Raw genomic sequence first — 11,961 nt, 5'->3', positions numbered from 1 at the left:
CCGTAGAACTCTGTTTCCTCCTGTCCTGTCCCTTAACTACCCCCAAACATGTACTAGAGCAGAATAGCTATGTTTTGTAGAAAAAAAAAAAGTGTCTTTATTCCTGAATAGTTTAGTACGGTGGTGTGGACTGGGGAGAGCCCTGGAGGGTAGGTTCCTCTTCCGCAGCTTGGGTCCCGGAGAGGGCTCTGGTGGGGACGGCAATGAGGCCAAAGGTCAAGAGGAGATGCCTCGGTCCCATAGACCACGCAGTCACAACGTACGGAGTGACCGATTTGGATGCCTGAACCGCAGCGGGACGTGGTCGCCAGACTTGCCCTTGCCTTGGTGGGTAGCCACCATCCAGGTGGCTCTGCGGCCCCTGTAGATAAGTTTGGTGGTCGGGTCCACCCTGTCTACACCTGTTCAAGCTCTGTGTCCTCGTAGAGCAGGGCTCCGCTGAAGATGGTGAGCGGCTCCTCGGAGTGTGCCAGCTGCCCCATGACCAGGTCGATGCAGACAGTGTCTCCGACCTGCAGTGGCAGAATGAGGCTGAAGACGCCCAGAGCGCCTGGGCTGGGCTGACTTTCGGCCACAGGCTTATTCTCCAGTCCCTCGGGTTCATAGCCTCCCGAGTCTATGCGGGCCACGCCCAGGTTGGAGCGTGACAATACTGCTTCCACTTTCTCATGCCGGTGCCCAGTAAGTACAGCGCTCAGCAAATAGCGTCCAGCCAGTGGTGCAGTGAATACACCTGGAGACAAGGATGACAGTCAGGAGGGGAGACGCTGGCTGGGACAAGGAAGGTCTCTCGGAGAGTGGGTACAGCACTCCTGGCTGTGGAGTGGCCCACCCGTCCTTTCCCTGCTATTCCACTAACTGTACACTGTAGGAATCCCCTGCTGCATCTCCAGCAGTTGCTGCAGAGTGTGTGCTGGAGTCTGTCCCAGTAAAGATCCGTGTGGTGTGGATGTCTCCTCCCCTCCCCCACTCTCTCTTTGCCTAACTGTGGTGTGAGTGCATGGAAAGAATAGAGGTCTTTGTAATTACAAGTGAAAAGCTGTACTTGTCTGCAGAGGTGTGAAGGAGGCATTAGTACTGCTCAGCTTCACCCGTTACCTCACTAGGCCACCCGTCGGCCTTTTAGTTACCTGTCTCTGGGTCATAGTAGCCTCCATCATTGAGCAAGACTCTGTCGAAGGGGACTGTGCCAGGTTCTGACCGTGGCAAACTCAGGGCAGCTGAAAATGCTACCCTAGGCACAGGGGCTGCTGGTGCTCCCTCCGCTCCTGAATAGAGATAGTGTTAGCATGGATGCTCATAAATAAACTCCAGTCCCCATCCCTGCTGCCCAGGCTGCCTGAGGACTATAGTCTTCCAGGCCCAAGCTCCTGGCCCCTTCCAGAGTCTAACGACTTACCCTGCTCCCCTTGAGGACCTGTTGGAAGAAAGGGACCACAGTGAATAGGACATCTCTCACCATGCCCTCACCCAACATCTGCTCTCTTGCACTGCTCTGGGTGTTAGGTGTGGAATGTGATGCCAAGAAAAGCGTAAGTGGGCTCCAGTCTGGGCAGATGCTAGACCACAGCCTCAGCCAGGAGCTCCTCATACGCTACATGAACTGCAATACGGCAGGGAGACCACAGTGCCCAGGAGCCAAATGACCACTTTCTTTTTCTTGTTTTCTTCATGTATACAAGTACACTGTAGCTGACTTCAGACACACCAGAAGAGGACATCAGATCCCATTACAGATGGTTGTGAGCTACCATGTGGCTGCTGGGAATTGAACTCAGGATCTCTGGAAGAGCAGTCAGTGCTCTTAACCGCTGAGCCATCTCTCCAGCCCCCAATGGCCACTTTCATTCAGCTCCTAGTCACTTTCTTTTCACTGTCAGCCATCCGGACCTCTGCTTCCTTACTCCTTCTCCGTCAAGCTCAGTGTGGAATACTATGCAGGGCTGCCAGGATAGTGGTGTCTCATCCAACATACCTGGTGGGCCAATGGCCCCCTGTTGTCCGTCTTTGCCAGGAGGTCCTGGAGGTCCTGCAGGGCCTGAAGGCCCTTGTAGCCCGGGAGGCCCTGGGGGCCCAGCCTTGCCTGAAGGTCCTATGGTAACAAAACCAAAACCGAGATGAAGGTCAGCCATGCTTTCCAACGGACAGGAAAGGCGGTGGCGCCACAGGTAGGAGATGGGGAAGACTGATGGAGACACGGGGTCCCTCGGGCTGCAGGCAAGGTGTCTGATTGATAGAGCCACATACCAGCACAAGCCACATCCCAGTTCCACCCAAAGGCCCATCTAAGCAACCAGAAGGAGGGCAGGGAGCTACACCACAACAGCTTCTCTGCAGACATACGTCAACCTCCCTGATGAGCAGTAGGGGCTAGGACTGAGGCAGAACAAAGAGGAGGCGAGAACACCAGGCCTCCTCACTGGCTGCGAGGCAGGGAGCAAGAAGGGGCCTCCCTCCCTGCACACCCCACCACGCCTTCTGTCCTCACCAGTGAAGTCCTTTAGGCTAAGTTGCTGCAGACGGTCTTCCAGGAGCAGCAGGGAATTGTTGAGGGCACCAAGCCGCCTGCCCAGGCCTGCCTGGCCCCCCAGCAGCTTCTCCAGCAGGGCGGCCTGTGTCAGGCTGGTGCTGTTGCTTTCCCGTACTGCAGCCCAGAGCCCAGCCACGTGTCTGGAGAGGCCTTCACGTAGGCCTTGTAGTCCCCCTGCCACGGTGTCCAGTCGTTCGCAGACTCCCTCAAGGCGGCCTAATCGCCCCTCTAAGCTAGGGCATTGGCCAGCCTGTGCCTGGCCCTCCTCCAGGCCTCGGAAGCGCTCCTCGCTCTCTGTGACGTGCTCCGTGGCCTCCTGCTGTAGTCTGTTGATTTCAGAGATGATGCTGTCCTTGGTGGCCCCCAGGTCAGCCAGATCGGCACCCTGACCCTCCACAGTGGTCTGGAGCTCGTGGAGTGAGTCGTTCAGGGAGCTGAAGGTGAGAATAACCTCAGAGAGTTCTCCTTGAAGGGCCTGGAGGGCTGAGCCTGAACTGCCCCCAAACACACTGAAACCATCCAGAGGCCCACGGCTTGGTCCCCCAACCCCTGGGCCAGCTCCAGGGCCCCGTGGAGGTAACAATGGGCAGGAGCAACGTTCCACACCATCCCGAAGGCGGCCCAGCTCCTCCTGGACACCACCACAGGCGCCACAACCCTCATCCCCACGGGCTTGCAGCAGACCCTCCAGCTGGCTTAGCTGGGCTGCGGTAAGATTGAGGCGCAGTAAGATTTCTGCTGCAGTCTCCTCCTGTGCATCCATGCGCTCCCGAAGCCGGCTCAGGAGCCCTTGCAGTCCCTCCAACACGGCCTGCTGAGCCTCCCCTGCTGCCTCTGCTTCATGCAAGCCAGAGCCCACTAGCTGTAACCGGCCCTCGCTGTCCAGCACCCTGCGTTCCAAGGCACTGAGGATCTCATTGACCCGAGAATCCTGTTCCCCGGGTGCCCCAGAGCAAATCTGCCCACAAGTCCGAACAGCCCCTGCCACCTGCTCTTCCAGCAGATCCATGCGGCCACCCAGCTCCCTGCTCACATTGGCTAGTAGTCCCTCCAGCTTTTCTAGCCGTCCTGGAGCAGCAGGCAACCAGTGGCCCAGCCTCCCTGGTCCTCCAGGCCAGTTCTTCTCTTGCTCCTCTGAGGGACCTAGGGTAGAGTTGAAGCGGTCCTCCAGGCGAGAAAGGCGGGAGGCCAAGCTGGTGTAGCCTGGAGGGTGGCCCCCCTGCCCAGCTGCTCCTCCAAGCTCAGAACCTCTGCGTCCACTTAGCACTGTCAGTGAGCCAGTCACTACATCTAGCCTCCGCTCCAGCTCAGACACTCGTCGACCCAGCTCTGGGGGGCAGCATTCCTGAGGGGGTCTCCTGGCCATGGCAGGTCCCACAAGCTGTTGCTGCCGCTCCTCCATAGAGGACATTAGCTTCTCCAGGGTTCGCAGCCGCTCCCTATCCTCTTGCTGCTGCTGGCGGAAGCCATCCAGCCCCGTCAGGCACACTGAGCAAGACTCTTGCAGCTGCCGTTCCAGCTGCCTTAACAGTTCTTCACTGGGGCCAGAAGGAACTGGGACAGGGCCTGAGGCCCTGCCACCTCCACCAGGGCCTCCATTATGATGGTTGTTAAGGTGGCCCAGCTCCTGGTCATGAGTGGAGACACGGTTGTCCAGGAGCTGCAGCTGCTGCTGGATCTCACTGAGGGTTTCATGCACGCCCGGGCGGGCAGCTGCATCTGCTGGCTGCTGCCTTCCATTAAAGACTGTGTCCACAGCTCGCTGTACATCTTCTGCTAGGCGCCCATTCATCCCCTGCAGGACACCCCGAAGGCCTTGCAGCTCTTTGGTCAGACTCTTCACCTGCCGCTCTAGCTGCTGCACCTTCTCTGACTCAACAGGACCTGAAGAGAGAGAAAGGCGGATGACTGAGCAGCTGGATCTCAGAGCTCAGATTCTATGGCCCAGTCTCTGCCTACTCCAACTCCAGCAAGAGTCAAGGGTCAGAAGGCTCTCCTTTGGATGATTTGGGCAAAAGGGAGTGGAGGGAAGGAAGGAAGGAAGGAAGGAAGGAAGGAAGGAAGGAAGGAAGGAAGGAAATACCATTCACTGAATGTCCTTGGGCCAGATTTGGACCACAGCTCTTAAAACTTTTCTATTGGGCAGATACTTTTGCCATTTGATGGCACAGGAAACGGGGAACCAGAGAAATTAGGCAAGTAGTTCCAGAGAATGCGTTTAACAAGTGGCCATGTCAAATTTCAAACTTAGATCACCCGGCCACCCAACTTGTCCCCAGGACCTCTTGACTTCTTGGAAACCATTTCCTTATCTGGAAAATTCGATTGACACTATGTGTCCTGCCTTTTAGGGCTGTCAAACAGTTTAAAATGGAAATGTGGGAAAGTACTTCACATGCCACTGTTGCAATGACTGGGCCCTTCCCTAAACCACCAGAGGGACAAACAAGAGGCTCTTGCAGCAAGCCTGCTGGGGTGCTGGCTGGCCAGCCAGTTTACCAGAAGTTCCTGTTTCCATAATTATAGTTCAGTTATCTCTTTGGCAGGAAAGGACCACGCATCCGGTGTGCCTAGCCTAACTCATACACATAGGAGGAAAGAACACAACAGAGGCGATTGCATTCTGGGACCTGCAGTCTCCAGGGGCCTGGGAGGGGGTTGGGACCTGTAGTCCGGTGCAATGCATGCTAGGATTTGTAGTCTTAACTATCTTCCCTGCAGACAGAGATTCTCAAAGGAATTCCCCACGCTTCTCCCACAGCTGTTCCCGACTACGAAGGACCTTGGCCACTAGAGGGAGTATGTGAACAAATTGTCTCTATGCCTTCTTGTCTTATCCAGATCTTAAGTTTTCAGGTCTTTCAATCAGTCTCCCCCAAGCTCTGCCCTGCCCCCCACCCGGCCCCCAGACACACTCAAATCACACAAGCATGCAAACATTCGAAGTTTCAGGGACGTCATTACCTCTGTTATAACCACCTTCCCCCCAAGTTTAGAGCATAGAGGTTTCCCTCCCTCCACAGCTGGGCCCCACATTTTCCACCCAGGATTCCCCCATGCCTAGCAACATGCAGGCTCACCTTCTCCTCCCAGTCCACTGAGATGGCTGCCGGCACTGGAGCCAGACAGGTTGGGGCGCACAGGCCTGGGCCGGGGAAGTGGTGTGGAGGGTGCTGGGCCCAGAACGGAAGCAGGGCCCTCTCCACAGTCATCGCCCCCATAACCCTGACAGCACCTCCACTCCATGTCTGTCACTGTCTTGTAAGCCACCCGATAGCGAGGGCGAAGAAAGCTCCGGTACCTGGCCAGAGGAAAGGAAGGTTTTGTATTCTCTCAGTGCAGCTGGTTGTCTTGTGCTTCAGGCTGGGTCTACCTCTCTAGCCAGTGTGTGGTCCTGCTCAGTTAACAGCTATCTGCTTTTTAGTTAAGGGCTAAATCCTGGTTTTTTCTTTCCCTGTGCTGGAACCCTAAGCTAATCTCTTTAAGACTGACCTGTGTCAGCAGAAGTCCCAAAGGTTGGGGACAAGGGGAGAATGCCTGTGGCAGCTCACCAGCCAAGCTAGGACCCGGCTGTCTTCTCAAAATGGTTCTGACTGAAATCCTGTCCTTCCCCCTGCTCCCTCCTTTGCACAGACCCCCTAGATGGCCACCAGCTGTCTGCCCTTGCCCGGATCCCAGTAAGCACCCAATCCCCTAAGTTGGGGCCTCACATGATACTTCGGGAACAGTGGGGCTGGCCCCAGCCACAGGGTTGATAGTCTGGCTTGACAATGGTCTCCACTCCATCCTCAAGGACGCAGCTCACTGTCCGAGTCACCACGTAGGCACACCAGTTCCTGTAGGCACAACCCTACCTGGGCCAAAGGACCAAAGACACAAGCCCCAGTGGGCCCGGAGGTTGAAGGAGGGTCAAAAGATGAAGGGGGCCTTAAGGACCCATTGAAAGTTAGGGTTTTTGCAGGGGCAGCACCCACTCCCCTCTCCTACACAGACACACACACACACACAGACACACACAGACAAACACACACTTTGTGTCACTATGGCAGATAAAGACTTTTCAAGACAGGAAAAACATAATGATAAAAACACACACAGAGAAGTCAGCCCTTCTGACTGTGGGGCCCCAGGGTACCCTAGAATTCACAGTCCCTGTGTACTTCTTTGGGCCTATCTCAAGCCCCAGCTGAGTAAGCTGGGTTCCTGTACATGACCCCCTGCTCATGGTGCCTCCACCCAGCCTTCAAAGAGGAGAGCGGGGCAGGCCAGTGTCCAAATGTCCGACCTATGCTTAAGTAGAGAATAAGCCACTGATGGGCTCTGTCCCCTTGGGGCTTGCGGTGCTGCACTCTTGACCCCATTCACACTGGCTTCTAGTCTGTGAGCTGCTGTAGAGCCAGAGGGAACAGAGCAGGAGGAGTGTCAGAATTATACATTAGTGGATGGGGCCAAGGAAGCCCTAGAGGAGGAGAAAGGTCTGCCTGATCCAGAGCTGGCTGGTACACAGCTGGCAGCTGGCAGGAAGGATAGTCCATACCCCTTGGTGTAGTGTCCCTGGGCACCCAACTACAGACCTCCTTAGGGAAGAGGCGAGAGTTGATCCCCCTTAGGCTACCGAAGCCCTGGAAAAAGTTCCACCGGAAGGTGCATATGGGTAGGCCATTGATGGATGGGTGTTCACGCTGTCCTCTTCATTGTGTTAAGCCTGTTGCCCACCTTCTAAAGGCTTTCCCAACCACAGCCTTCAGCCCTGGATGGAATACAGACTCTTACCTGTGGCGGCTGGCAGGCCGTGGTGAGTTCTGGGCCTGGGGTCCCCCAGGACTCAGGGCCCCAGTGCCTCCTGTGTAGAGGCTGTAACCTCGAGGAGGGTAGCTGGCAGCTTCCGTGGCTATGGTCAGCAGACAGCAGAGATAGCAGCTCCAGAGGGCTCTGGGGGCCATGGTGAAATGTTCCTTGCTGCCCTTAGAGGCACATCTTGGTCTGACCAATAATGCCTATACCGCACTTCCAGGGGATGCCGCTGCTTCAGGGGACAGTACTCCGCCGAGCCAGTTCTGTCCCTAGCTTCCTGCCTGCAGCCCCCAGCTGCACGCCTCCTCCTTGGCTGCTGGGCCTGACCCCTTCTCCCCCTCCTCTTTCCTCCTCAGGCTCCTGTCTGTCCCTCCCTCAGTTCCTTCCGCTCTCCTCTTCTGTACTTCTGAGGGGAGTCTGTTCTCTGGGCCCCTGGCCTCCTGTGCCTGGTCCCTGCCCCTTTCAGAGACTGTTTCCTGAGCCTCCACCCCCTGGCTCCAGCTGGCCCTCTTCTGGTCTCCCTGTTCTGTTCCCTGATGACTGGATCCTAAGGATGACAGAGCTTTGCTCCTGTGGCTGTTGAGAGGCACAAGAGTGACCATGGGCGGGCCAGTCTCCTCTCTCCCTCCCTCCCTTCTCTCTCCTCCCTTCCCCCTGTCTGGCTGGCGGTCCAGCCTCCCCCTTCCTCCCCCACCTCTCCAACCATCGTGCGCCACATCTGCTTCTTGTTAACTCCGGGAAAGAGGGGGGGGGGGGGAAAGGAAAAACAGAGAAATGTGGAGTTGCCGCCGGGCTTGAGGCCAGCCTCTCAGACAGGCCACATGGAGCTGGGGCCAAATCTGAATAGGAGGCCCAGTGCTGGTGGCTAGAACCAGGAACCAGCCAGAGACCCAGAAGCCCTGGGTTGGTCAGAGCAGGACTCTTGGGAGGAGAGAGTGAGTCCTGGGGAGGAGGAAGGCAGGCCTGTACAGAGGATAGCGCATGGGGGAGGGGGCACTCATAGGACCATTGGGTCCTACTGCCTCCTTTTAGAGGCCTACAGTGGGAAAGTAATTACTTTGTCCAAGGTGACACATCAAGTCAATGAATGGCTGGGATGAGACTCTAAATGACTGTAGTGACTCAAGAGACCCGGAGAGGGAAAGAGAAGCATCATCTGTGGAGACAGATAGGAAATCCACCAGTGTGGGAGAAGAGGAAGGACTCAGACAAAGAGGCTTTTCTTAAACAATGGAGGACACAAGAGGGGAAGGAATCTCCTTCCTGTGTCACTGGTGGAGGTTAGGCTATAACCAGAACAGATGATTGCAGTGATAATAGAGCTCAGGCTCGGTTGCTCTCTCTCTAGCCTGGAGGCCTGTATGAGTGTAAGTGTGTGTAGCTCAGCCGCTACACACCATTGGGTCCCCCTGCCTCCTTGTAGAGGCCCACAATGGAAAAGTAATTCCTTTGCCTGCTGCCTCTTGGCTTTGTGTTCTCCTGTTGTGTTCTGGACCTGTGTCTCCGAGGGACAGGACAGACAGGGGGAAAGCTGAAGTACCAGACAGACACAGGCTACGAGATGTTGTTGTGTGTGGGGCACGGGAGAGGTACTGGAGTTGCAAAGGCAAGTCTAAAACTCTGTCACTATCAATTAAGGAATGGAACAGGGCCCCCAAACACAGAACCACAAAAGCAGGGCAGGCCGATTGCCAAGAGGCCAGGACAAAGGCATGATGTGAGCTCTGGCTAAGAGGAGGGAAGAGACAGCTGACTGCTGGGGGTGATGGAAAAGGCAGAGTGTGTGAACAGTGTGTGGCAGGAGAGGAGGAGAAGAAGGGACAGACACAGGGAAGGACAGAGATTTCAGGCTCGGGGAATGTAGTCTGCTTCTGTTTCTTGCTCAAACACAGGGATAATATAACATCTTCCACCGTAGGTTTGTGCAATTAAATACATTTCAGACTATGCCCAGAATATACTCAAGGCTTGTATGTGTTATTTCTTTTCTATTTATTTTATTCTTTATTTATGTTTTGAGACAAGGTCTTGCTATGTAGGTAGCCTAGGCTGGTCTGGAACTTGTGGGAATCCTCCTGCCTCAGCCTTGTGAGTGCTGATATTATTGCGTGTAGCATCTGTTAGCTATTCATTATCAGACAGTAGATTAGGGCCAATGAGAGAGAGGCTTCCATGATTGATACGGCTGTTGGGTTGCAAGGTTTGGAGTCAGTAAGACAGTGAACACCAAGTGACGTCACGGGGACTTTAGTCCCAGGTTCTGGAGATTATAACTTTGAGTACATTCCATAACCACTGCTGGGAGTCTGCTCTTGACGGCCTCTTCCAAAGTCTACCTTGTAAATCAATGCAGAGCAGTTGTGCTGGTGGTCATGACCATGGGAAGAAAGAAAAGGTTATGCCTTCTGGTTACAGGAGAGAGAAGGGAACACTACAGAAAATACCAGAGCTTGAGCTCAAACGGGGAGGTTGGAAAGGGTGGGTCTGGAGGGAGGAAAGGCTATTTTGATCTGAATGTACTGGAGAAAGAGGGGGAGAGAGGGAGAGGGAGGGAGGGGGAGACGGGAGGGGGGTAGCGAGGGGAGAGAGAGAGAGAGAGAGAGAGAGAGAGAGAGAGAGAGAGAGAGAGGCATTCTAGTAAAAGTAACTGTAAAGAAAATGGTTAAAATGCAGACCTGCATTGGGACAATTTAAAGAGTGTTAATTGGAAAAAGGAATGAATGAATGTCACCAACTCCTCTCTGCAACTCTGAGTGGTTTGCCTCTGCTCCTGAGAGCTGTGGACCTAGAACATGACCCTGATGGCTAGAAGAAAATCTGATGCAAGTCAAGGTGGTGAAAGGGAACGGGAGAAGCAAGACAAGGAGCCGTCTGCTCTCCAGGGCCCTGGGGCCAGCACACAGGCAGACTTGGAGGAAATGTCCACCAGAGGTTTGCCAGTGGAAGGTAGGAGCGTGGGTCTGGGTCTTTGCACCAGTTGAGACCCTAGCCCTGGCAAAGACTAACCCATTTCCCCTCCAGATTGCCCTGGCTGCTGCTGCAATCTTTCTAGTTTTCTTCTCCTCTCCCACCTTGTTACTGCGCAGTTGACAAAAAGTCCCCCTCCTGCTCTCTGGAGTTAGAAAGTCTGTTGTACAGTTTAACTGTGTCAAGTAAAAGAATGCTGGCTTTGAGGAGTGGTTGCAGTTGGTTGCATTTCACCTAGCTTTCCAGCTAGGAGCCAAGACCTAGGAGCTGACAGCAGTGTTTGTGAAAACTCCAATTCACCATTCACTACCAATGACAGTTCTCCTTGCTGGCCTGTGGATGAGCAAGCAGGCTGTGGGTGACCAGTGTTGGATAGGATTCAGAAGTGTTAGCAATGGTGTGGCAATGGCATTGCTGTGGTGGCATTGCCAGGTAGCCACAGATTTCCAAAGTGATTAAGCCAGAATTGCTCACAAAAAAATTGCTAAGTCCCTGTACTAAGACAGAGTCTATTTTATAACATCTGTAAGGTGGGGATTTCCAATGACCTAGTGTCTGTGGGAAATCTGGATCATACTAGGCAGTTCATTCATTCAGCCATCACTGACAATGAGCTCAAGTTCCCAGAGCCAGGATAGCAGGGGGCTCCAGAAATAAGGAGTATTTTATATCTAAGGCCTTCTGTTAAAGGACTTACTATTGGGAGGAAAAAGGGGGAATCATATGAATTAGGCCTTGTATCATGCCAAAACAGATGGGAATTCAAGCTCATGAGAAATCTCTCTTTTTAAAAAAATATTTTTTTTATTTATTATTATAATTAAGTACACTGTAGCTGTCTTCAGACACACCAGAAGAGGGTGTCAGATCTCAACTTGGGTGGTTGTGAGGCACCATGTGGTTGCTGAGAATTGAACTCAGGACCTTCGGAATAGCAGTCAGTGCTCTTACCCTCTGAGCCATTTTGCCAACCCATTTGTGAGAAATCTCAAGCCACACTCCATGGCTGCCAAATGCAAGCACTTTGTTTTTTGTTTGTTTGTTTGTTTGTTTGTTTGTTTTGCCTTCGAGGCCGCTCTCCAGGTAGAATACGTTAGGAGCTGACTACCCTGCGACTCAGGACTAGTTTCCCTCCTTCCCCAAGGTTATGGCTTTCTCCATCCTAAACCGCAGACTCTGTAGTTGCTCATACGGGTAATCCCAGCACTGGGGAGGCAAAGGCAGGAGAATCCTGAGTTTGAAGCCAGCCTGGGCTACATTATGAAATCTTATTTAAATTGCAACTTTAAAAAAATCATCATATTAACTAGGGATTAAGTTCCACAAGTGTCTTCCCACCACCTTCCCCAAGTCCTGGCAGCATGAGGTTCTTCCGGTCTCTCTTCCCACATACTTTTCCATCCAGGATTTTTATCAAGCGTTGCCATTTCTTAGCTGAGTCTAGTTTGGTCCTGAGACTAGTTTTTATTTCAGTGCTTTCAGGCGCTAGGCCAGATGACCCACGGAAAGCTGATAAAGACTCATTGACCTAGGCACAGGAAGGGAAAGGGAGGCAAAGGTCATTTCTGGGTAGTTCTAAAATAAATCTTTTCCCGTTTGTCCCCGACCTTTGGACAACCTCCTGAGTCGAACTACTGTGTTTGTGGGGGAGGGGGGACGTCAGAAGAACT

At 53.7% G+C, this 11,961-nt stretch overlaps 1 protein-coding gene across 3 annotated transcripts; it reads right to left on the bottom strand.

Annotated features, from left to right (window-relative positions):
• Positions 1-68: 68 nt before the first annotated feature.
• Positions 69-7,961, bottom strand: Emilin1 (elastin microfibril interfacer 1). Of its 3 annotated transcripts, none has more exons than XM_006503648.3 (8): positions 7,304-7,961; positions 6,241-6,384; positions 5,611-5,831; positions 2,489-4,414; positions 1,976-2,092; positions 1,400-1,417; positions 1,131-1,268; positions 69-733 (listed from the first exon to the last, which is right to left on the bottom strand). In XM_006503648.3, coding segments are annotated over exons 2-8 (2,760 nt in total). In that variant the 5' UTR covers positions 6,243-6,384; positions 7,304-7,961; the 3' UTR covers positions 69-395. The 3 variants fall into 3 exon arrangements, with proteins under 3 accessions (XP_006503711.1, XP_006503712.1, NP_598679.1); NM_133918.2 differs by having other exon boundaries at positions 73-733; positions 6,241-6,366; positions 7,304-7,562; XM_006503649.4 differs by lacking the exons at positions 5,611-5,831; positions 6,241-6,384.
• Between the last annotated feature and the right edge of the window lie 4,000 nt (positions 7,962-11,961).

Source organism: Mus musculus, chromosome 5 (assembly GCF_000001635.26).
Source record: "Mus musculus strain C57BL/6J chromosome 5, GRCm38.p6 C57BL/6J".
In the NCBI taxonomy this organism is placed as follows: Eukaryota; Metazoa; Chordata; class Mammalia; order Rodentia; family Muridae; genus Mus; species Mus musculus.
This window is presented reverse-complemented; position numbering and strand designations above follow the sequence as displayed.